The sequence below is a fragment of the Pelmatolapia mariae genome, linkage group LG5 (genome assembly GCF_036321145.2).
Source record: "Pelmatolapia mariae isolate MD_Pm_ZW linkage group LG5, Pm_UMD_F_2, whole genome shotgun sequence".
Lineage (NCBI taxonomy): Eukaryota > Metazoa > Chordata > Actinopteri > Cichliformes > Cichlidae > Pelmatolapia > Pelmatolapia mariae.
Window position 1 is genome coordinate 26,376,741 of NC_086231.1, and position 25,017 is coordinate 26,401,757.

At 40.6% G+C, this 25,017-nt stretch overlaps 1 protein-coding gene across 1 annotated transcript; it reads right to left on the minus strand.

Moving 5' to 3' along the window:
- Window positions 1-12: 12 nt before the first annotated feature.
- Window positions 13-23,522, minus strand: LOC134628231 (trichohyalin-like). The gene is made up of 10 exons (XM_063475001.1): window positions 23,420-23,522; window positions 20,074-21,471; window positions 15,926-18,533; window positions 5,929-6,047; window positions 5,451-5,541; window positions 4,221-4,365; window positions 3,996-4,123; window positions 3,656-3,855; window positions 3,459-3,544; window positions 13-1,103 (listed from the first exon to the last, which is right to left on the minus strand). Exons 2-9 carry the CDS (start codon window positions 21,459-21,461, stop codon window positions 3,469-3,471), a joined length of 4,755 nt encoding a protein of 1,584 aa, XP_063331071.1. The 5' UTR covers window positions 21,462-21,471; window positions 23,420-23,522; the 3' UTR covers window positions 13-1,103; window positions 3,459-3,468.
- Window positions 23,523-25,017: the final 1,495 nt, after the last annotated feature.

Genomic DNA, 25,017 nt, shown 5'->3' on the forward strand with positions numbered 1-25,017 from the left:
TAAAATTCCCCCAATTTCCCATTAACGTACAGTAAGTTGATCAATAATGAATTCCATTTTGATGACATTCATTCTTAAACATTAAAAAGGCACATAAAACCTCCAGCACATTATTGCATTTTTCTCCTTTAAACATTTTTTTTTCTGACTCTGTTATTGCACCCCAGAAATATCCTCTCAGCCCACTGTTGACGCTCCAACCAGCTAGTGGGTGGGTTAAACAAATCAGGCAGTACTTAATTAAGCCTTGTGAGATCTTGTTTTAAAAAGTAGATAGACACTAATGATGTAACAAAATGAAGAAGGCACAAAAAAATCCCTGGATTCTGTCACTACAGTTTTTACTCTATTGCTGTTTGGACGGTAATTTGCTAGAACTTTTCTTAAAGTGCTTCAAGCCTTACTTGAGATGCTTTGTGATCGGTTAAACAATATAAAAGGCATTTTTGTACAATTAAAACTAAATACACACAAGGTGCATTATTTATATTTCGTAATTCTGTACACATGTGTCTCCTCATACGTGTATTTCTGTGTTTATGAGGATTTAAAAAAAAAAAAAAGAAATTCTAAATCATAGTGAGGGAACTTCTGCATTGTGAGGATCCAGAGCCTCAAAGGTCTCTTCGAGGGTTCACACTTGATGATAATGATGTGGTTAAAATTGGATTTAGAACATGACAAGAGTTGGGTTGGGAGAGCGGGTAGGCAATGTGATCAACGAGTGTCCTCACAACTATAAAAAGGCCTGTGTGTGTGTGAATGTAGATATCCTGCTAAAGGCCTAGTGTCATCAGTCCCTGTCAGTACATGACAGTCTTGCAAATTTACACAATCCAGGCAGACAGTCCATGACTTTGCTCCAAATGACACTGGGGCATTTGCTCTCCATTGAGCTTCTTACACAACATTTCATATAACATGTACTTGGCATTAAAACATCACAGGCACGTAGACTTGGCATTATATTCCATTTGAGAGGCGCGTTCAGCAAAAGTGAACATCCCAGTGAAGGTACAAAATAAGGCACTCTGGGCACACGATGGAGCGGTCATGTCTGCCGGCAGCAGCAGCTGAGCTCAATGGCAATAGCACGGTGTTTCCTAAAGGGTGGACAAGATGCAGTAAGGTCAAATGGAAGCATTGAATATATAAAATTCACAATGTGGTAACATCAGTAACACAATGTGTGTTTGGTGTGTTCATAAGCCCTTTATACTTCCATAATTCTCCCTAAGCTAGTCAAAACTTGTGAGAGTTAGGGTTAATTTTACAGGCAGGTTAAAAGCACATCAAGCAGAGTAAAGTACATTTAGGTACAAAATGTTTTCCCCCAGTGTGTGGTTCTCATTGTGATAGAAGAAAAAAAAAAGCAAAGATAATGGCCTGTTTCCTGTTGTTTTGTTTTTTTTGTTTTCGCTGTTGGTTTAGTCATAGCCGGCCTTAGAAAAAAAAAAAGGGAAAAAAAAGGAGAAAGCTCCTGACAGTATTGCCACCAAGTCTGAACCATTCACTCTACTCTAGTATATGTATTCAGCAGTGCTGCATTATGACTCACAAGAAAATTGGGCCTTTTAAATAATGCTTCCATTCCCACCATAGTGATGCACAGTGTAAGCCAAATGTTAAAAATGTCAAAATGTTCATGCCTATCTACAGCCAATCCTGTTAAGCCCTATAATTATATGCAATGCACCAATCATAAAAGGGTTAGAAGTAGCAGAAAAACAGCTGATGAATCTACAAGTCACTCAAAGGAACCTTTTGCACAAAAGACTATTACATCACTTTTTGGATAAGAAAAAGTAATTAAAAAACCCTTTTACCCCCTACTGACAACTACACTGAAGGAACTAATTATTTGAGCCCCTGCTTAATTACTAACTTTACTCACAAAGAAATCAACAGTCTCTACTTTTTGTGGTAGTTTCATTTTAATGGAGAGAGACAGATTATCAACCAAAAATCAAGAAAAACGCAAATTACATAAAAGTTATACACTTCTTTGTGTCCGTCCATCCATTCTCTTCTGCTTATCCTTATAAGGACCGGGAGGGGTGTAGTTGGAGCCCCAACTACAATAGGGCCGGAGACAAGATACACAATGGACAGTTTGCTAATCTGACACAGGGATAACACAGAGAAAAAGACAGCCAGTGCAACTCACATTCACACCTATGGGTAATTTAGAATCACCAATTAACCTAACTTCACTAACTGCATGTCTTAGGGCTGCAGGAGGAAGTTGGAGTAACCGGAGAGAACCCACGCAAACATGGAGTCCCATATGTATGTCACTGAATGAAATAAGTATTTGATCACCAAGAAAAAAGGACTTAGTACTTCTACTTAGTAGAGAAACCCTTTAGCAAGCACAGTGCTAAGATATCTCGTAATGGACTGAAATCCTGTAGCGGCTGCAAGGTCCACCTGGTCAAGAAGGCACATGTTCAGGCCTGTCATAGGTTTGCCAGTGAACATCTAAATGATTCAGAGAGGCTTGGGAGAAAGTGCTGTGGTCATATGAAATTAAAATTGAGCCATTTGGCGCAAACCTGTCATGAGAAATACTGACCCAAAGAACACCATCCCCACAGTCAAGCATGGAGATGGAAACATTATGCTTTGGGGTTGTTTTTCTGCTAAGAGTACAGGACAATTTCACTGCATTGAAAGGCCAATGGACGGGGCCATGTACTGAAAAATCTTGGATGAGAACTTCCTTTCTTCAGCCAGAAAACTGAAGATGAGTTTTGGATGGGTCTTCAAGCATGACAATGACCCAAAACATACCGCCGAGGCAACAAAGGACTGACTAAAAAAGAAGCACATTAAGGTCATTTTGTGGTTTAACCAGTCTCCAGACGCCAGTGCGACAGTAAATCTGTGGAGGAAGCTGAAGCTTCCAGTTGCCAAGGAACAGCCAAGACAGCCAACTGAGCATGTCTTTGCCATGTCTTTCTTTAAAGTTTCTGTAAAGGGGAGTAGGCCGAAATCCCTCCTCAGATGTGTGCAAACCTGGTGACCAACTACAAGACACATCTCACCAGTGTGCTTGCCAGCAATGGTTTCAGTCATGTTTTGCTTGGGGATCAACTACTTTTACCAAATTTCAGCATGTCATGTTACTATTATGCAATGCAGGGTTTTTTTCTGTATTATTGGTTGATTGGTTAATACTCTGTCTCTCTCCACTAAAATGAAACCAACATAAAAATGTTTGTCTTTGCAAGTGAGCAAACTTACAAATTCTGCATGTGATCAAATAATTATTTCCCCCACTGTATGAGTCATACAGCAATGTAGGAACTTCTGTACTGTAACGTAAAAAATCTATATATTAAAAGCTACAGTAATATGTTTTTACATTTTTAAATAATACACAGAATCATATTTTAGCATATAAGTAGAAATACAAAAATCAAGGCAAGCTTTTTTAATTATATTAAATCACTCACCTCCGTCTGGCTAAGCGTCACTGCCGTGCTGACTCATACGCTTCTTAGATTTCAGCTCTTTCAGCCAAGCAGGCGAGGAGGCACCACTGAATGTCACAGACGATATTTCGATATTTCAGTCATCTTCCCCAAAGATATCTGGATCATTTACACAACATATATATTTGTTTTGGTGAGCAGCGCTTCTTTCTGCTTACCCTTCTTCCTTGTTGCCTATGAGTGGCAGCACCCGTGTAGCTCCAGCCAGACGGGCAGGCGTGCGAGGAGAACGCGAGAGCTCCACGGAAGATGGTGCCACTTCTTCATCTTGATGTTCCTTCTCTTCGCTAGCTTTGCTTTCTACGGTTTCCTCTTTCACTCCAGTTCCTCCACCACCTGTTTTCCTTTTGAGCTGAGCCTTAAAAAAAGCAAATAAATACAAATAAGTACTTAATTTAATAAAAGAAAGACCCCTTTGCATCATATTACATATATTAATAATAAAAAAAACACATTTAAAATAAATTTAAGTTGTTCTTGAATGCTTTGAGAACTTACAAGCAAGCCTGCAGGACTCATACCAGGAAACACTGGCACTCGCTGGGACGGGGAACAGACTACCTTGGGTTTAGGCTGTTCTTCCTCAGAATCTGACTCCCTTTCTTTTGCAACTGTCTCTTTTTCAGCTGAAAAACACAGACATGAGTCAAAACAATTCGATATCGTCAGCTGTCTTTATACCACTGATGCTTTCACATAGAACATTACAGATACTCTAATAACCTGTGGAGTCCTGGGTCCTCCAATCCTGTGTTTCCTTCTGAGCTGACCCTGCGGTCAGCTTGCGTGACGGACGTGATCGAATACGCCTCTTTCCCAAATCCGCCTTGGATCTTTGTGCACTGGTGTCAAGGAGAGGAGTGGAGCTCTGTACAGAGACACATAGACAAAATCTAGCAATAAAAAGCAAACGCACTGGCCACAAGTGTGCATTATTTATTACTAGAAATAATTAGAAATATAAAAAGTAACTGAAATTTAATTACTTGGGGTAACAATAAATAACAAATTATATAATATTCTGGAAGTCACATATTGAATACATTAGGAAAAAAAGATTTTAAATCAGTTATGACACTGTATAAAGTCAAAGATTTCATAAACCACACTCTGTGCTTGCAAACTTCCCTATATGACATAATGTGTAGAAGTATGGGGAAACACATCCAAAAGAAATATACAGCCAATATAAATATTACATAAAAGAGCAATAAGAATAATTAATAACACTGGCTTCAATCAGCTGTCACTCTTCGTCACTCACATAAAAAAAACAAAAAAAAAAACAATTTAGTGACCTGGTTGAGTCAAAATTATGTACAAAGCAAGACGACACGAGTTTCGCCCAGAATTTATTTCAAGCCAGACAAAAACATCACGCACAGAGAGAAAATTATATGTTTAATAAACTGGCCGTAAGAATCAATAGTAAATATCACAGCATTACAGTCAGGGGAGAGAAGAGAAAACACTGTGGAAAGACTGCACAGAGCCAATGACTCACTGCACAAGTTCACACAACTGTATTAAAAAAATGATGTGAATATGAAGATGAATTGGCTCCGTAAATACGTTTTCTGTTTTTGCTGAGTTCTGACTCTTGTCAGTGGCATCCACTGTTTTCCATCATCAATGTTATGTGTACATATCTATAGCTATGTGAATGTAGGCAGCGTGTATAAAGTTTAGTTGGTTTTGTTTTTGTCTTGATAACTCTCTTCAGGAGTTGATAAAATTGTTTCCACAATGACGAGTTAGTGTATATCTGCTACAAACGTCACTGATATCTTTGTTTTGTGCTTCTATCTATCTTTCCATCTATCCATGCTTCACACTACAGAAAGGCACAAGCACAAACAGATATTTTCTAAAGTAAGTTTGCAAAGTAACAACTGAATTCCATGTTACCTTTTTTGGTTGATGGCACAGGGGAAGATTTAAAAACTCACTAACCTCGGGAAAAGGGGCAAACTCTGGCTCTTTCAGATCATCGGCGGTGTCTTCAGATGAGACTTCAGGTACTTCGTCAGCGACTGGCTGTGGACTGAAGAGAACAAAAGTGTAAACAAAGCTGAAGAAGAATGTTCATAGGGCATTGCCAAAATGCTTTTGGCTCATTTCAATTTGTTTTTTGTTTTTAATTTCACCACTCCGTTAAGCATATGTGTTTAACTTTGTTGACCACAAGGGGGCACAGGGAGCTCAACTTTCAAATGCCTGACAGCACATTTTACTGTGCATCTGCATTTGGTTAAGCTGTCACAAGATTTCTGTTCCTAAACACTTTCCCGAAGTCTAACTTATGACATTTGGCCAAACAAATAAAAAAATAGAAATGTTTTAAAGGCTTGTGGATTAACATTGTTATACAAGTACAACGAAAACTCAAACTACTTTTTTATTTTTTTAAATAATGCAAATGATTTCCTACCTGTTTCTTTCAGGTGTTTGTTCCCAGACTGGATCCTGCTGGTCATGTTTAAGGCCAAAGTCTATCAAAGCATCAGTGTCCTTGTCTTCATTTTTTGTGGAGAAACTGTTGGTCTGATCCTGCGAGATGGACACAAAATTTCAGGTAAATTCAAAAGGAAAAGTAATGCAGAAACCAGAGAAATCGTCAATTTAATTCAATTTTATTCATATAGCCCAAAATCAAAACAACAAGTATGTAAAGTAAAGAACCTATAGTAAGACAGAGAAACATGGGTAATTTAGAATCACCAATTAACCTAACCCCACCAACTGCATGTCTTTGGACTGTGGAAGGAGTAAACCCGCACAAACACGGGGAAACGCATGCAGCTTCCACACAGAAAGGCCAGATGGTGGATTCGAACCCAGGACCTTCTACTATGAGTCAACAGTACTAACTGGCAGATCACCATTATGCTTCCCTGCTAAATGACATATTTGGCTGAATACCTTAACTTAAATTCTAAGCTATTGCTCTGTTCATTGATCGAAAATCCTTTTTTTTCAATGACCCAAATGATCCTCTACGTCATATAAATTTATAAACAAGAACTTTAAATTGTAGAGTTGAAACAAGGAGAAACTAAACTGTGTGCTGAGCCAAAACTCACCAGCTACACAGAGAGAAAGGACCAGCCATGCATGCGTCTTTTAATGAGCCGGTCACAGAGGCTGGGCTGTCCTCAATGAACACTGGGGGCATGAACATGCGCACACAGACACACACGCACTGGTGTACACACCTTTATGCCTCAACAGAGACAAACTAAGCACACTCATGATGTCACGCCCACATGCTATAATACACGCACGCACACACAAGCATACACGGACGCACGCAAACATGTTCCAAACAAAAGCAACCACTTCCTCGTAAAACATTCCTGTATGCTCGCTTCATATTTTATTGAGGGGCACATCCCAGTGCTGTATAGCCAGACACTGTCACCTGGATACAACACAACAGTTGAGTAAACATCTCATCTCTTTTGTGAGGCCATTTATTACTCAGGACGCTCAGGGCGGCTTCATTTGCACAATGCCTGTTATCTGGCAGCATCACAGCACAAATGAATAGGCTTCTAGTGATTTTCCTATAACCACACTCCATGTTCAGATGAAGAGAAAAAACAAAGTGCTTTTTTTGACAAGCTGTTCCTCTGCGATGCGATTTATCCCGTGTCTGTGCCACCTTTATCACAGAGCTGCAGCTGTCACTCACAAAGTTTTAATGTTGACTAATGCTTCCCAGGAAGTATCTTCTGCTGAGTTCAGTAAGAAAAAAAAAAATTTTCAAATATGCAGTTATTCCTGTTTGGATGAATCTTAAGTATGCAAAGGTTAGAAAAACATTTGTGCAAGAGATAAAAGAAACAGTGAGGCATTGTATCGTGTGATTTGGAGACACTGTTTTTTGGTTCAAAAAAAGAAAAGTTACTTTAGGATGCCCCCTCGTCACAAAGGGGCACCACAGCGGGTAGCTCTGCACATTTGATTTGACAACAACCTCAAAGGGGATTCTTATCTCTGTCTGGAACTGAACCAGCAAAATTTAGCTTGCCAACCAAATGCGTAAACCACTACACTATGGAGCCAGTTTCTTCCGTTTTAAAAATTCAAAACGAACGGCCTCGTCTTCCTACTTTGGCCAGAGCTAAAGGAGTTTTCAATAAATTAGATATTAGAAACATGTTTAGAAGTTGAGCAAAGATATTGCAACAATTGCAGAAAAATGAGAGATACGTTTGTGAACTGGAAAAGTATGCAGTACTCCAGTACTATCCTTTTATCTCTGCTTTGGTCTCTACCAACTCCCAAGGGAAATTTCTGGCACGTTCCCCACAACATAAGTTTATAGTTCAGTATTTGCCATGTCCTACGTTCAGGGTTCTTTGTTTTATGCTCCCCAGTTCAATATTCTGTATACCGTGCAATGAAAAAGTCATTCCCCTCAAACATAATAACAGATTGTGCCACCCTTGGCAGAAAGAACTGCAATCAAGCATTTATGATAAGTGGCAATAAATCTTTCACATCGCTGTGGAGGAATTTTACCCCACTCTTCTCTGCAGAATTATTTTAATTCAGCCACAATGGAGGGTTTTCAAGCTTGAACAGCCTCTTTGAGGTTGTTTTTAAGGCCAAAGCATCTCAATCGCATTTAAGTCTGAATTTTGACAACGTCACTCCAAATACTTCACTCTGTTTTTGTTTTTTTAGCCATTCAGAAGTGCTGGTGTGATTCGGATCATTGTCCTGGTATATAACTCAACTCTGTTTAAGCTCCAGGGTACAAACTAACACCCGAACATTCTCCTCTGGGATTTTCTGGTAGACAGCAGAGTTCATGACTACATCAATTACAGCAAGTGAAGCAGATGTTGTTCTGGGGTTTTGTTGTGACCTCCTGGATGTGCGTTGGAGTGATTTTGGTAAGCTGCCCACTCCTGGGAAACGGTCTTTTGCATTTACTCTGTTCATCTTTGTCCAATAATTAATTTGTTTGATAATATGAAACAATTAAGCATGACAAATGTGCAAAAAATGAAGGAATCAGAAAAGTCGCACATTTTTACATGGCACTGTAACTTAACTATTATATGGGTCAGTCTTATTCCTTACCTATGTCATATCAACCCTCTGAGGTGTACTTTATCAACAGCGATCACTCCAACCCTAACCTTAAGTCTAACTTAGACAATCATCAATTAAATGAATATTCTTTTTTTTTTTTCTTTTTTTTAACCCAAGAAATCTCTTTTATCTTTCTACAAAACACAGGGTTAGATTAAGATATAGCACTTATGGTGATTTACATCTCTGAGGGATGAATGAATCCAGAATTAGTTTTTCAGGTTCTTGTTATATGCTATAGAAATCTAGTGAATAAGGAACCCTGGGCCTGTAAAATCTAGGGCACTTTTGCACTGTAAGAACCAGGGTTGAAATTTAATTTCCCCCAAGTCCTGTTGCTGATTGGTCAGGCAAGCTAGTATTTTTCTTAGCATTTACTAACTTTCTAAAGGTGCTTTTCTACAATAAATATCCGACCTAACATAAATTTGCATTGTTAGATGCAAAAGCGATGCAGTGAAACCGATCCTGCTCATTGACTCCCTTTCCTAACATTAAGAGGATTTTTTTAGACTGCATTGTACAACAAAATAAGACAAAAAAGAAAAAAAAACCCCAGAAACATCAGGTTACTCTTGGGCTAATGAGCTAAATCTTTCACTGGATCCACTGCTAATATATAAAAAACATGAGGGTGCAGCTTAATTCATCTAGCAACATTTGAAGATTTAGGACAAGAACTTCTAAGTAGCATACACACCTACTATAAAGGATAAAAGCACTACCTCTGTGTTTGCCAATACAAAAATGTGCTGCTGAGGGCGCAGGATATGTTGCACAAGTTAGGACAGAGTCCGCTTGATTATAGTTTACCTGCATAACATTTTTGTCATGGTCACTGGAATGTATATGGAACCTTGTTTGCAGCTAAGTGGAGAGAATAAAAGCACAACTTAATGAGGAACAATCTGACTCACAACGACTGTGAAGGAATGTCACCACAAGAATCAAAATGATACATCACCAGATTAAGGGAATTAAGCCGGAGAGATAATCTTTCCTTCAGACTATGTTTCTCCCGTGCACCCACATGTATGATAAAGTTACAGATGTACAAATGTAAAGTTACATGTACAAATGTACATGTTATATACTTAAATATAGTGCCAAAAAATTTTTTTTGGTTCCAAAAAATGTGCAAGGATCGCCTGCAAAATCGAATATAATCTATTATAATATAATGTAATGAGATGTAATGACATACAATGATAGAAATAGGAAAAAAAAAGGCATTAACTAAGAACGGTTAGGCTGTGAGCCAAAGGCGGCCAGCTCAAACAAAAGGCAGATGCAGATATGGAGCTGACACCCATAAATAACAACAGTTAGATAAACCTTGTCTAAGTGTGTCACACTTTGTTATTGTCCGGCACGTTATCTCCCACATACACCACAGACAGAGAGGGAAAGGCCGTGACTGTGCACTGATAAAAAAAAAAAAAAATACAAGCAGGAAACTTCATCAGATATCTCTGTCCTTCCTGAAACACACTGCCACTGTGTGCTGCACTCCCTATTTAGATTTGCATGGTTATCTTTTAACCCATGTCCATGGAAATTTTGAACAGGCTAATAAGTTACAGGGAGTTTTGAAGCATTCTCTAACAAAACTCGCCCTAAAAGCTTCTGCTTTGATCATTGCACACAATGATAATGGAAATTAGACAGCAAAGCCTTTAAATATAGTTACTGTAACTGTATATTTTTACTGGTTTGTGTATGTCAGCTCTTACAGAACAGGTTTTAGTGGCTTTCCTCTGCAAAGTCTTGCGACTTCTGATAGAGAAGCGATGCAGGGATCTCCTGCTGCGACTGGCAAAGCTACGGAGCGGTGACATGGCCCTCTGAAACCTTCCTCCTTCATCTCCACTTTCCTCTTCTTCATCTTCTTTATCATCCTCTTCCTCCTCCTGCTTCTCCTGGCCCCATACAAGCTCCAGAGCCCCTTGCAAGGACCGACGTAGGCTGCCCACCCAGCCCACCACCTGCAGCTGGGCGGCCGACAGTTTTCCTCCAAAGTACTGCATGCTTGAAAAGCTCACACAGCTGGCTGCACTGACGGCAGGGTCACCATGGGAACCGGTTCAACAGAGAAACTGAGGTTCAACTTTATTAGAGATGAAAGGATTTTGCGGGTGAGTCAGAAAGCTGGCTCTGCGATCCAGCTGTCTGTTGACATTTCAGAAGGTATGCACAGGAAAAGTTATATTTTGTAGAAAGAACTTTTCTGACATCACAGAAGACAAAACGTAGTCCATCTGTCATTTGAAATGGATGCTTCCTCTCTCTGCATATTTTCACGACTCAGCTTACGCGAACTTCCTGGATAGTCTACAATTTGCCGTCAGTGAAGAAGTAAATAGTCCAGCCAGCCATGTGTTTGCAGTGTGACGACACTATTCCACTGTCACATTAACTATGATTGATGTGAGACAGCGGCATCCTAAAGAAAGAGCTTCCCATCATTGATTAAGCATCCATTTAAAAGACAAACCGACTGAAGCCTGCTTCAAAAACTCTTCTCTGTCGTCACTTGGGAAGCAAAAAGAGCTTCGAAGGTTTCAGTCTAAAGTTGGCAATTTACATCCTTTTATCTCTTTGACTAAACCTACCCACGTACTTCTGAGTTCACAAAAAAAGGAAGAAAAAAAAAATCACATGGGAAGCATCTGACACTCCAAACATCCAAAGGCAAGTACAGAGAGACAGATCATCCCTTTATCACCGTCAGACCTGAGTGATTTCACAGAACGTCAACACAAAGCGGAGGTCTGTGCTCGGATGTGGAAAATCCCGAGGGAAGTAGGAAAGGTGCGGCCTGGCTGGGCCAAGGTGCTTTCTGTACCTCCCTCTGCCGGTCTCATCCGTAGGTAAATGCAGGCAATGAATGAGCCAGGTTTTTGTGAGAGGAAAAGGCAAATGAAGCAGCAGAAAACACAAAGACAGTAGACGTGAACTTTCTTGTCTCTGGATTAGACCGTCCTCTTTGTGTGCCAGAGAGTGTGTTTGTGTGTGAGGGAGGGGGGATGACAGGCTCTCTCTCAAAACAGGGTGGAGAGATTGAGAGACAGAGACAGAAAATGAGAGCAGACATGGGGCACCATGTATGGTCATTCTCACATCCTGCTCTGCTGGAGAGACCCAAAAGAGGGCATGCTGACCACACAGCACCTAGGCTCTTCTTACCATCACATCCCGCCATCATCTGCTAATCTTTCTTTCAATCAGAAGCCTGACTGAGGGTGTACGGTCGGCTGCACACCTTGTGTTTGCCTAGTAAACATTTTCTCCAGTATGCTTTGTCTAAAAATGAAAAGCTTTTTGTCAGTTTTCAGGTTGACGTTATTGCATCAAAAGGGAAAGAAAAGAAGAAAACAAAAGATTACACTTATGAAAACATATAGTTTAGTGTTACAGACGTCTTTTATTTTTAGCTGATTTTTAGGTGCCTTATATGAGATAAAGTTCATCATTTCTGCAGCACACAGTGAGGAAGTGCAAAGTCAAAGAGCAGCAGCGCCACTCAGTGGTGCAAATAAGAATGTACTCACACAGACAGACAAGCAAAGCCCCTTTACAGCACCCAAGTGGTTGCATACATTGCCCTGTATGTCATAGGTTATGTATGGTAAGGTTTGCTTGCTACAGCACTGACAGAGCAACAACAAACACACACTCACAGTCCAGGGTTGGTTCACTGTTTTCATTAAGTCTGCAAAAATGTTGCATGTTCAAACAGGCGGTGAGCCCATCTGTCTTAAATGTCATATCTCTGGCAGTCCTGCTCTCATTAAGTGCAGCTCTGCTCTGTTCACCTGGAATTTGTTGGGTTTGCTGCCTTTATTTTTTTAAATGCTGTGACAAAATTGAACATCTGTTCACTTTGCATCTACTTGACCTGTCACCTCCAATCTCAATTATAAAAGAAGAAGTTTGGACACTGTCTAAGAGGTTAGTAGGAAAAGAAAAACTTAGATTTAAACAAAAAGTAACACAAAGACAAAACATAAAAGGTTGATGCAGGTAAAATGTATGCAATAATATAAATGATTAAAAAAAAGACCATCTAAGACAAACTGTGAGGTGCAAAGAATAGCAGCCGTTCACTACTATTAAGGCAACAGTTCAGCTATGTGAGAATAATATTTCACAACATAAAATTGCATAACGATAAGTTTCTCACACGAGTCATTAGAGAAAAACACAACATGGATTCAGGAGCAGCTCTGAAAACAACAATGTCAAACCAACGTCACCGATTTGCATAAAAATTTCATGGTACAAAGTTTGAACATATGTAATAATTGCTATAAATACGTATTGAAATATATTTTCAATATGTTTTTTTTTGCCCAGTGAAATTTCCAGCAATGTTTAAATATTAATATCTAAAAACTATTAAAGATAAAAGCCTGAAAATGTATCTTACCATGAAAATGAATTACAATGTGTAATTTGGGCCAGATACATCAAAAATGTGAGCATTAGGTAGTTAAAATATGGAAAATATGTAAAGCCCTATATTTGAGCACACACACTAATAAAGCTCAGATTGCAAAAGACAAGTAGTCCCAATGTCTGAATGGTTTATAGTTATTTGTCATAATACTGTAAAATAAAGCATATAAAACTCTTTTAAACATGAAAAAAATAAAGAAAGTGCTACTTTCACTTAACTTTCATCCTGACTTGAGCAAATATTATAATTTGTACCACAAAAACAAAATTATACAAAAAAATGATTTTAATGTATATGTGCATATTTTTCACCTCTGAGACCTTCTATACCCATTTCAAGACCTACTGCTCTGAAGCAGGCTAATCATTCAGGTTATTCCAGTTATTAAAAGGCAACAATGTAGCATATTCATACATCTTAATTACAATTCTTGCAGCCTTCATTCACACAGTTAGCATACAAATTGCCTCTTTATATTTTAAGTACCCAATTATCTTTTTTTCAAATGTATCCATTCCAAATTACAGATCCTGATTCATTTTGATACTGAGAAAATCTTTCATCTTTAATAGTTTTTCAAATATTCATGTTCAAACACTGCCTCAGATTTCAACATGTGAAGAAAAAAAAAAAAACGTGCCTGAAAGTGGGTCGACTAACCGTTTTTTCCAAAAGATATATCCTGAAAAGTAGTTGATATATGAAACTAAACTTTCACAGCACTCATTATACATGTTCAAACTTTGGACCATAAATCTTTTATGTAAATCAGAGATGACTGAGCAAATTTGAGATGGAATGACCCAACAGTCAGCGAACATAGATTGCAGCTGCGTTCACAAGCTCGCTTATTATGAACTGGAACAGTTTGTGGTCTGACCAATCGAAATGTGATATTTTATCAGGAGACAGTCTGTGCACCTGTGACACATTAGTGCATCATATACCTTATTTCAGCAAGACAAACTCAGCAGACCTGTATCACACGTGTTGTGAAACAGAACACATAGACATGTGAAATCGAACGCATCGAAGCATTTTTGGAACAAGGGGTTGCATTATCTAGCATAAAGACGAACTAAAACTTCAAACTGCAAACTGTAAAGTGATCATGTTTATTTGCAGATCCATCTGTACGTCAGTCTTGTACTGCAGCTGTTCTGCGACTTCATTGTCTCTGAATGTCAACTCAACATTCAGAGGGGGGTATTTAATCAAGTGAAATCATCTGCATTTTGCAGATGATTTCAATCACTTTTAATCACTTTTACACTGAGGGTTAGATAAGTGCAATACCAAATCTATTGATAATGACTCAGCGTTATGACTGAAGAAGACATGACTCAGAGGGGGGTATTTAATCAAGTGAAATCATCTGCATTTTGCAGATGATTTCAATCACTTTTAATCACTTTTACACTGAGGGTTAGATAAGTGCAATACCAAATCTATTGATAATGACTCAGCGTTATGACTGAAGAAGACATGACTCTATGTCATTTCTTTGCCTTTTCTCTTTATTAGATAGCACAGTAGTGCAGAGTGGACAGGAAAGTGTAGGCAGACACAAAACTTTCTTTCCAGCTTTTGTGTTAAACTATGCAACTGATGCCATTATTTTTGCTACATACACAACTTCAGTGTTAATTGCCTCACAAAACTCTCAGTAAAAGAGAATATAAATGCTTTTGTTTGCAAAACGCTGAACTACACCTTTAAACAGGACTTCATATTACATAATCGTGTAAACTAACATCTTCACTACCAACCGAATTTGCTTGCAATGTGGTAATATGACAAGACGTGTGAAACTGAAACACATGACCCATTATCTGACGGGTTATAGCCCTATGGCCCACATCATCACACTGTACTGTGCGATGTGCTGTGTTACACTCTTAAGTAACACACACCTGCCTTACACTCACGTTGGAGATACACAGTATGAGCCAAACATTTAACAAAAATGTCATTACTCTTCCACACACTCATACCAAACCTTCTTCCTCGTAACATGCGTCTTTAAAATGTTTGCGATGCTTCTACTTAAAAATGTTTTTTTCCCTACACACAAATGCAAACTGAAAGCAGAAGACACAGAAGATAAGACGGCTACTGGAAACACACACAGGAAGTTGTAACCCATCTTTCTGCCGTCAAAACTTTGCACTGTCATCGCACTTCTTTTTTGATCTCGCACTTACCACAATGAATGACAGTAATTTTAAGAGCAGAAACTTTGAAACGTGCACATTAGCAGTTTACCTCGCCCTAGCCTTCTTTGATGTTTCTCACTGTAATAAAACAAGTAATCACTTCAGAGAGGGGAGGGGGGGAAGTACTACTGAGATATGTTTATGTTGCCTTCAGAAAACTTGACTTACAGTAATTTCCCTGAGAATTAACAGTATCATTTCCTGGACCCAGCCTTACTTTATAAGGCAGTTATATAAGGAAATTTTGGTTTGGTCTTGCTTTGTATAGTTAAAATGAAGGAGTCTCCCCAGCTGTGTTAACATGAGTAATACAAGTACGCACACACACTAACACAGTCACGAGTTCTTAAGCTGTGGCTTAACCACACTGAAGCAAGTAAGACAAGATATTTCTCTCCTTGTCTTACAGGAATGGCAAAATGCTGGTGCAGGTGAGGTGTGTATGGCTGCCTGGCTGATGTGATTCATTGACAAAATAACCACATTTACTAGTGGTGCACACCCCTGCTTCTGTTCCTAACCTCACCCTTTCTGCATAAGTGAACAGTTGGAGCTTTCATATAACCATAGTGATGTCCACAAAACAAAATCTAATCAAGCATGACAGAAATACAAATCAAGCTAGAACCTAACCAAATAGGGCTGACCTCTTGGTTGTCTTCTTCCATCTCGTCCTCATCCTCGGTTTCTGTCTCCTTCTCCTCCTCCTCTTCCTCCTCCTCCACGTCCAGAGAGATGAGCTTCTCCTCTTTCTTCACGTATGGAGAGATGAGCTGCTCCTCTTTCTTCACGTCTAGAGAGATGAGCTGCTCCTCTTTCTTCACGTCTAGAGAGATGAGCTGCTCCTCTTCTGGCTCATCTTTTATCTCCTGCAAAGGAGGTGTATTTGGACACTGCTCTGGTTTTTCCATTTTGTCTTCCTTGGCTTTCTCAGTTTTGACGTCCACAGGCACCAGTCCCTTCACTTCCTCTATATCCAGAAAGTCATCCCAACTACGGAAAACTGGACTGCTTTCTGTTTTACGCCGTGAGGTCACTTTTATCGGTTTGACTGAAAAATCATCAAATTCTATGTCGATCGGATTCTGTTTGACCGAGAAGTCATCATAAACCACATCTATCAGATTCTCTGTGGGCCCAGAGGTGTTTGGTGAGGGAGAATGTGGTGATTTTGACTCCTGAGGCCAATCTTTAGATTCAAAACTGATTAGATTTGGCTTTGCTTTGTGCATCAAACTCTCCTCTTGCATGTTGTTCAACCCAGATTGTTTTGTTTCTCTCTCTTCCTCTAGTCTTTGCTTTTCTTTGAGTTGGTCTGCCTGCCTTCTTTCCAGTTCCTCTTGCATTTTTCTCTCCTGCTCCTCTAGTCTTTCTTTCTCAATCTTCCTCTTTCTTTCCTCTTCCCTCCTCTTCTCTTCTTTCTGTTTTTCTAATAGCCTCTGCCTCTCCATCTCTGCCTCTTTTTCCTTCTGTATTTTCATCTCCAGCTCCATTTTTTCTTTCTCGATCTGCCTCCTTCTTTCCTCTTCCCTTCTCTCCTCTTCTTTCTGTTTTTCTAACAGCCTCTTCCTCTCCATCTCTGCCTCTTTTTCCTTCTGTATTTTCATCTCCAGCTCCATTTTTTCTTTCTCGATCTGCCTCCTTCTTTCCTCTTCCCTTCTCTCCTCTTCTTTCTGTTTTTCTAATAGCCTCTTCCTCTCCATCTCTGCCTCTTTTTCCTTCTGTATTTTCATCTCCAGCTCCATTTTTTCTTTCTCAATCTGTCTCCTTCTTTCCTCTTCCCTTCTCTCCTCTTCTTTCTGTTTTTCTATCAGCCTCTGCCTCTCCATCTCTGCCTCTTTTTCCTTCTGTATTTTCATCTCCAGCTCCATCTTTTCTTTCTCAATCTGCCTCCTTCTTTCCTCTTCCCTTCTCTCCTCTTCTTTCTGTTTTTCTAACAGCCTCTGCCTCTCCATCTCTGCCTCTTTTTCCTTCTGTATTTTCATCTCCAGCTCCATTTTTTCTTTCTCAATCTGCCTCCTTCTTTCCTCTTCCCTTCTCTCCTCTTCTTTCTGTTTTTCTAACAGCCTCTGCCTCTCCATCTCTGCCTCTTTTTCCTTCTGTATTTTCATCTCCAGCTCCATTTTTTCTTTCTCAATCTGTCTCCTTCTTTCCTCTTCCCTCCTCTCCTCTTCTTTCTGTTTTTCTAATAGCCTCTTCCTCTCCATCTCTGCCTCTTTCTCCTGCTGGATTTTCCTCTCCTGTTCCCTTCTTTTTCTCTCTTCATCCTTCTCCTGTCTCAGTCTTTCCCTCATCAACTCTTCCTGCTTCCTCTGAATAGCCTTCTGCTTTTCCTCAGCCTCTGCCTTTAATCGTTCTTTCTCCCTCTGTTCTTCTCTGAGTCTTTCCTCTATCTGTTTTGCCTTCTCTCTTTCCTCCTCTTCCTGTTTCAGCTTTAGCTCTTTATCTCTCTCTTGTGCTTCTTTTAGTCTCTGTCTTTCTCTTTCCTCCCTCAGTCTCTCCTCTTCCTTTAGCCTCTCCCTTTCCCTCTCCTCCATCTCTTGTTTAATTTGCTCCTCTTTCTGCCTTGCCCTCTCCTCTTCCTTAAGCCTGAGCTCTTCCCTCTGTCTTTCCCTTTCTTTTTCCTTCTCTTCTTCCACTCTTTTCTGCTCCTGTTCTAGCTGAAGCCTTGCTTGTTCCTTCTCCTCTGCTCGCCGCTGTTCTTCAAATTTCAGATGTTTCAGTCTTTCTTCTTCTTGCTGTTGACTCTCATCATATTTTTTCTGAAAAATTCCTACTCTTTTATAGACAGGCACTAAATCAGGGACTTCCTTTTCAGCCGTAACTCCAGGACTCTCCTCCTCCTCCTCTTCCTCCTCCTCTTCTTCTTCTTCTTCTTCAGTGTCAGAATCAGAATCCGAGCCTAGGATCAGTGGAGGCCCACCATCATCACTCTGCACAGTGCCAAAGCGAACAGAGCGACGTTTGACATTGTCCCTCTTTGGTACATCTTCACTCAGGTTAGGGGTGCGCAACTGGACGTCAACCTCCGTTGATTTGTTCGCCTCTTGTGGGCTCTCTGCAGCACTTTCCGATGATTTCTTTTCAGTTCGAACACCTTTTAGCATTTCTGTTGGGGACTTTGTTGGTTGTTCAACAGGAGAGACCTTTGACGGGGGGTCCACAGTCGGACTCTGCGGCATTTCTTCGGCAGAAAGTCTGAGATTTGAAGTTTTTGGTGTTTTCACTGCTGTTGGAGAAGTTGCAGGCTCAAAGCTGTGGAGGAGAGAGCAATCATAGCTTTTCATTGTGAACAACAGAGTTTTAATGACGATTTGTTCTTGTTTTGTTTTGGGGGCTTTTTGTTCTCAACATTCAAGAGTCACTGAGCAGATAGCTAGGTGTCCTGTTACATATAGCAGTCATTTTGTAGGCAGATAAAAAACAGCAAACCCTGCTCTAATGTGATTGGTCTATACCACATGACTACAAACACAAACAAGAAAATGTCTGGTAGGTTGTTTCTAGAGATTAACATGAAAGTAACAGACAACAACTAGACCTAGACCTACATCAGAAGACTGACAACACCCTGTGTGTACGTCTGTCTGTACATTAAATACAAAGCAAATGTTTAGCTTAGTGTAGTGCTGGGGGAAATGGCCTATTTGCACCCTGAAAGATCGCGAAATAACACCTTGCATGTCGCTTTTAACCAACACAAAAAGTCAACTTTACAGAGAGCAGTGGATCTAATGCTTATTCAGACCAGTGACTTCCACAAGTCTTCAGTGGTTTGCTGGCAACCTCATAGGAATCCAGGAAGCATGTGACATATTTATGACATCTAATCCAGCTGTCAGTGAGAGCATAAATTACCTGGAAATTGTGAGCATTTACTTAAAAGGTCTGATTTCAACATAAGTAAAAAAACAAGGTTTTTACTTATCCACTGATTGGTCACTTAAATAGTCTTGTTGGCATTTCCACACAGTCAGCAGTGCTTCAGAGATAATAACGCGTATTCAGTACATGGAGTAGTAGTTCCACTGAAAACTTCTGACAGTGAAAACTCTCAAAAATATAGTCAGGATGCAGATTTTCTGAAAGACTAATTTCCCTAAATGTTATTTAGGGAACTATAAGCAACACAACTAAAATCCCATTAACATCCACTATAGGGAATAGCTAAATACCTGAAGATACGTGCAGACAGCTGGATGTCTAATCTCAAACTTCACACACTTCAGTAGCTTAGTTTGCTTCCTTATCTAACCTTGGTTATTTAAGGACATAAATCTGGCTGCAACATCGATACTGCAGCAGCATTTTTCATTTACCACGCCCGGATTACTTTCCAAACACACTGAACACGGAGGAGCATCAAGAGAGCAACACTCAAACTTTCCTTCCTCAACAGTTCTAGACTTGCACTCTTGCTACAGCTGCTCACAGAAACCAGAAACTGGGGTCGTGCTTTCTGTCGGCATAAGCACATTTGCAATGTTGTCTAAATAAGAAATGCCTGTATGTGCTCTTAAATCCAAACCACTAACATAAAGAAAATCTAAATCAAGAGAAACCACATACAACCACACACCCACATAAAAAAATTTTATTCAACATTTGCTCACCCAAAACAACAAATGAATCACATTTAAGGTTAAGGCTTCCTAGACACAAAGTCATCAATCATCTACATCTGACCAACGAAGATAGGCTTTGGGATTTGAACCTGTGCTTGCAAATGAATGCTCACTTCCTTTTCTTCGTGTCTAATCTTGTCACTGCACACAAACTGCAGAGCCTTACTCACCTTTTGGAGCGTGCTCGGGATGTAGCCGGAGGCTTCTTCTCCATCTTTGGACCCTCAGAACTTGTTTCTGCAGCCCAACTTTTGATGCGCTCCTTCACCCCTCCTATACCGGTTAAGATTTCCGGTTCATCCCTCTTCGGCGTGGCCTCCGGCCTCGACGCAGAGTCAAACAGTTGACTGATTCTGCGTTTTATGCTGTTTCCCCCGGTGTAGTCCTCTTTCACTCCACCGTCATCGCTCTCTCTGTTTGAAGGCTCTGGCGATGCCTGCTTCGGCTCTGGCGATGCCTGCTTCGGCTCTGGCGATGCCTGCTTCTTCTCTGGCGATGCCTGCTTCGGCTCTGCCGATGCCTGCTTCTGCTCTGCCGATGCCTGCTTCGGCTCTGGAGATGCCTGCTTCGGCTCTGGAGATGCCTGCTTCGGCTCTGGAGATGCCTGCTTCGGCTCTGCCGATGCCTGCTTCTGCTCTGCCGATGCCTGCTTCTGCTCTGCCGATGCCTGCTTCTGCTCTGCCGATGCCTGCTTCGGCTCTGCCGATGCCTGCTTCGGCTCTGGAGATGCCTGCTTCGGCTCTGGCGATGCCTGCTTCTGCTCTGGCGATGCCTGCTTCGGCTCTGGCGATGCCTGCTTCTGCTCTGGCGATGCCTGCTTCTGCTCTGGAGATGCCTGCTTCGGCTCTGGAGATGCCTGCTTCTGCTCTGGAGCAGGAGATGCTGGCTTATTTGAATCACCTTTGGTGTTGTGTGTGGAGATAGCTATGGGAGGCTGGGGGGGCAGAGACAGACCGCCTGACTCAAACTTCGAGGTGAGCTCCATGGACAGACGCTTCCTAGCACCACCCCAATGAAATGTTTCATCGGTTGAAGAGGATCCATCGCTACCTGAGTGATTCCGCATTTTGACGACAGAAGCTTGAGCTTCATCTTCCTTCGCTTTTCCGTCGTTCTGCTCTGAATTAGTTGCAACATCTCCAGAAGCTTTGTCGTTTGTTTGGATGATGTTGTCTTTCTGGACGAGCTCAGATTTCTTTGTCTCTTCGGGCCGACTGGTTTGTGAGGCTGTTTTTCCTACACTAGAATCACGAGTTTCCTCTTTACCTGCTTCACTAGCTTTGGTTGTTGTTGGGTGACTTTTGGGAAGCTCACTTTGAGAGCCTGGTTTGGCATTTGAGGTGACAGCCGGCTGAGATGTTTTTTGAGCACGAGGGGTCAAAGGCTCTGAGTTTTGAATTTTCGACGTAGCGGGGAGCGTCTTTGGGGCATGAATGGAGCGGATGGTGGTGTTCTTCTGCAAAGAGAAGGGCTTGGGAGCGAGGCCAGGTTTGGGGGCCAGCGGTGGCTTGGGTTTCGACATGACACTAGTCTTGGAAGCCTCGACGGAGCTCTCCATGGCCGAGTTGCTGAAACAGGACGAGTGAAGAACAGAACATGTTTATCCACAGCAAACTCCATATTTACATTAATGAAAACCCATTTCATACTCAGAACAGAAAAAGCCAGTCGGTTATGTTGTTACAAAGAAGACGGCAATGGTCTGGTTTGTCTAGATTTTTCAAAGTGCATTACTCTACTACAGAAGCAAAGAGAAACTAATCAATCATTCTGAACAAACATCAGCCACTATTAAAAAATAGTCTTCATGCCACTCTCTTTGATTTGGTCTTTTGATAACATAAAATGCACTGAACCTTTCCTTGATTGTTTCTCTTTTTCTCCAGCTAAAATTAAAGTAGTTAAATGGTAAGACTCTCACACACAGTGAAGCTCTGACAGCGTGTGATGGCTCATCTTGACTGAGGATGTTTAGTGATACGTAAAATGGGAAACTAAAATGAACCGACTGAGAATGAGCAAGATAAACTGCTCTGAACAGGTCCAAGTGATAACATTTACAAATGTTAAGTATTACACAGCGATGAAAGTGCCAACCGTTGAGTGAACACCTGAAAGGAAAAGTAATCGAGATCAAAACAGGCAAGCAGGGAACACTCAAGGTCTTGAACAGGCCTGGTGAACCGTACCATACATCTACAATACAATCTACAGCTCTGGCACAGTCCAAACCCGGAGCTGGCATTGATCTGAAACCACTAAAAGATAAACAAACTGCAACTGTCCTGAGCAACCTGTCACATGAGCACTTTGACCAACAGAAATGGCCTCCCTCCCTCCCCACTCACAAAAAAGGGACAAATTTACACACCGTGTGAAAAAGATAACAGTAATACAATATGTGACCAAATCTGCTACACTACATACCACAGGCATTGTGTGCAGCATGTCATCTGGTTTGTCCTGTAAGACTAAAACCGGTAACTCCACGCCCTGCAGTTTTAAAACTCTCTACACTAACTAGTACAGCTTGAGAAAGAATAAAAAAATGCTTATAGAGCATTGTTATCAATCTGCAGCTGGTTTGCATAAACTGTTTAGATTCCAAACAGCAGTTTTCAGTATGTGTGCACTTAGGTATTTTTACATGGGATATGCATTGTACTTTTTTTCTTCTTTGCTACACCTCTTAAACACAACACCTCTGGGTGTGCAAGATATTGTGTAATGAGATCAGGTTGGACTACAGCTGTGTGCACCACCCAATGATTTTTTTTTAAATTTGTTTTTAAGTGTCTAGTTTGTTTCTACCCCTCCTCTATTTTCCCAGCAGCTAAATTCCTAAGAAACAAACACTCTGGAGGAGAGAAGGCTTTCAGCCCTTGCTTATTTCAGTTATTTTCGGTGGTTTCTGCAGAGCTCGGTCTCCTGTAGCACTTTGCTTGCAGGCTTTTAACTTTCTTTATCTCTGTTTGCCTTTAGTGCCCCTGTTGTTGTGTCAAGGCCACACTGGCTGCCTTTAGTTTTTATGTTTAGGTCAATTTCTTCTCCCCAGTGATGCTGTGAGAGTGCGCTTACTTCGAGGTCAGTTTGGTCTCAAAGAGCCAGTCGTCGCGATTTAACGACTTCATCTGCTAAACCAGCGTTATATCCCTGTGTTTCATTTCGGGTTGTTAATAAGTTACTAGTAGACGCGTCAATAGTGAACTCCGAGCCATGTGTCCGGCTCTGGGTCCTCTCAAAGTGGACAAAGAAAGGCGATATAAGCGAAATGAAAGAGTGATCCGAGCCTGTGTGTTCTGGACACAGCTCTTAAGTAAGGATGCGAGGACTGATAATGAGGATGTACGTCAGCCAAAATATTTCACAAAGCTTGGAAAACACCCATTACACTGTCACAAAGGTTGTGCACCTGTCCCTAAACTTACCCCTTCCCATTATTAAGATAACAACATTAGCAGTTAACTTTTTTATAAAGTTTTCTTTCAATCTTTTTGGGTGCGAGTGTGTGTTTACCTTTCGTCTTCACGAAGTCATAAAGATGGAAGGGGGGAAGGAAGCGGGAAGAAGATATAAAAGAAAACTGTTCCTCCGTTTCCCGTGATCGTCTCGCCTGCCGAGCTGTTGTCAGACCAAGTGTGTGTGTGTGTGTGTGTACGTGTGTGTGTTTTCAGCTCATTCACACCAACAAGACGTCAGCCAGCTCATACACCCAGGAGACACTCCCTCCGCCCGCCTCACAGTCCGAGCCACGCTGCCTCCAGCAAAAACACCAGGAGACCGGAAGAAGCGTGTGCGCACTTCAAAATAAAAGTGCATTAACCGGTGTCGGGCCCGGAGAGGTTGTTTGGCTGAAATATATGTTTTTGTTTGAGTATGAAAGCAGAGCTGACAGTAAGAAGTGCTGGTTAAAGCCTTTCACATTTGGATCCACAAAGAAAAATTATTATCGAGTATTAAAATTATTAAAACTACAAAAACCTTTATGTGACATAATATGCTAACATCATTTTATATTTCACTGCTTTGCAGCGGAATAGCTTATTAAATTAAATTAGTATTAGTATTAAATTAAAATATGATAGGTGACATTTTACTAGCCTGTAAAAGGAGTGTCTCGTGAGTTAAATGGGAAATTTCTTTGCTTAAAGCTTCTGTGGAATAATTTTTCGTACTCTATTTTTTCCTTTTCATACTCTGACCTAGTGTTAGCTTCCCGTGTGGCTGAAGAATTGTAACAGGTAAGATAAGTTTTAGGACTCTGAGATTTAAGGAACGGGAATAAAACAGCTAGTTTATTGCATTAGCGCAAGGTAAATGCTCAGTTTGAAAAGGTGGACCAGTATCTAGTGCTTGAACATACCTGGAAAATTTTAATAAATAAATAAATGACTTAACTCACTTACCATAAATCGAACGACAGCAAAACCCCTTCCAACTCCTTGTTGTTTTGAAAATTTAGTCCGGAGGTTCTCTGTGAGTTTATCTAACTTGACGGTAGTTTCCTTTTCAGTGGACTGGATTAACAGGTTCTAACTGAGATGAAAAGCCACTTTGCCCAGAGAGAAAAGGAATAAGATCCGTCCAGCTCATACTACTTCATGGCAGCGAGGATACCTTGGGTTTTTTAACAGCAGGCATCAGCACTCACACAGTAAACCTGAATTTGCATAACACCTGAGTCTTTACGACATTAATTTGCGTTGCATGCGCCGAGAACAAGAAACAACTCACAAGTGAACTTTGTGCAAATCTGAGAAGAGTGACTTCTTTGAAAACTAAGAAGGCTTTTTAATAATTATTTCAGTGCTAGATGTGTTTATGTGTGTGTTAGTGATGTTTCGGATGCGGGAACATATCAATACAGAACGGTAAAAATACATTTCATCATCACAGAACCAATCAAAACCAATAAAAGGTACTTCCTTATTAATCAGCAGTGGTGTAAAGATCTCAAAGTAGGATTTTTTTTTATTTTAGCCTGTGTTAGTTTATACTCATACTCAGCTGCTTTCATCCAACTATAGGTGAGCTATTGATACTTTGCAGATTTTTACATTACAGATACTTACAGAGTTTCAATGTTATAACAGTTTTTAATACAAAGCTGCAGT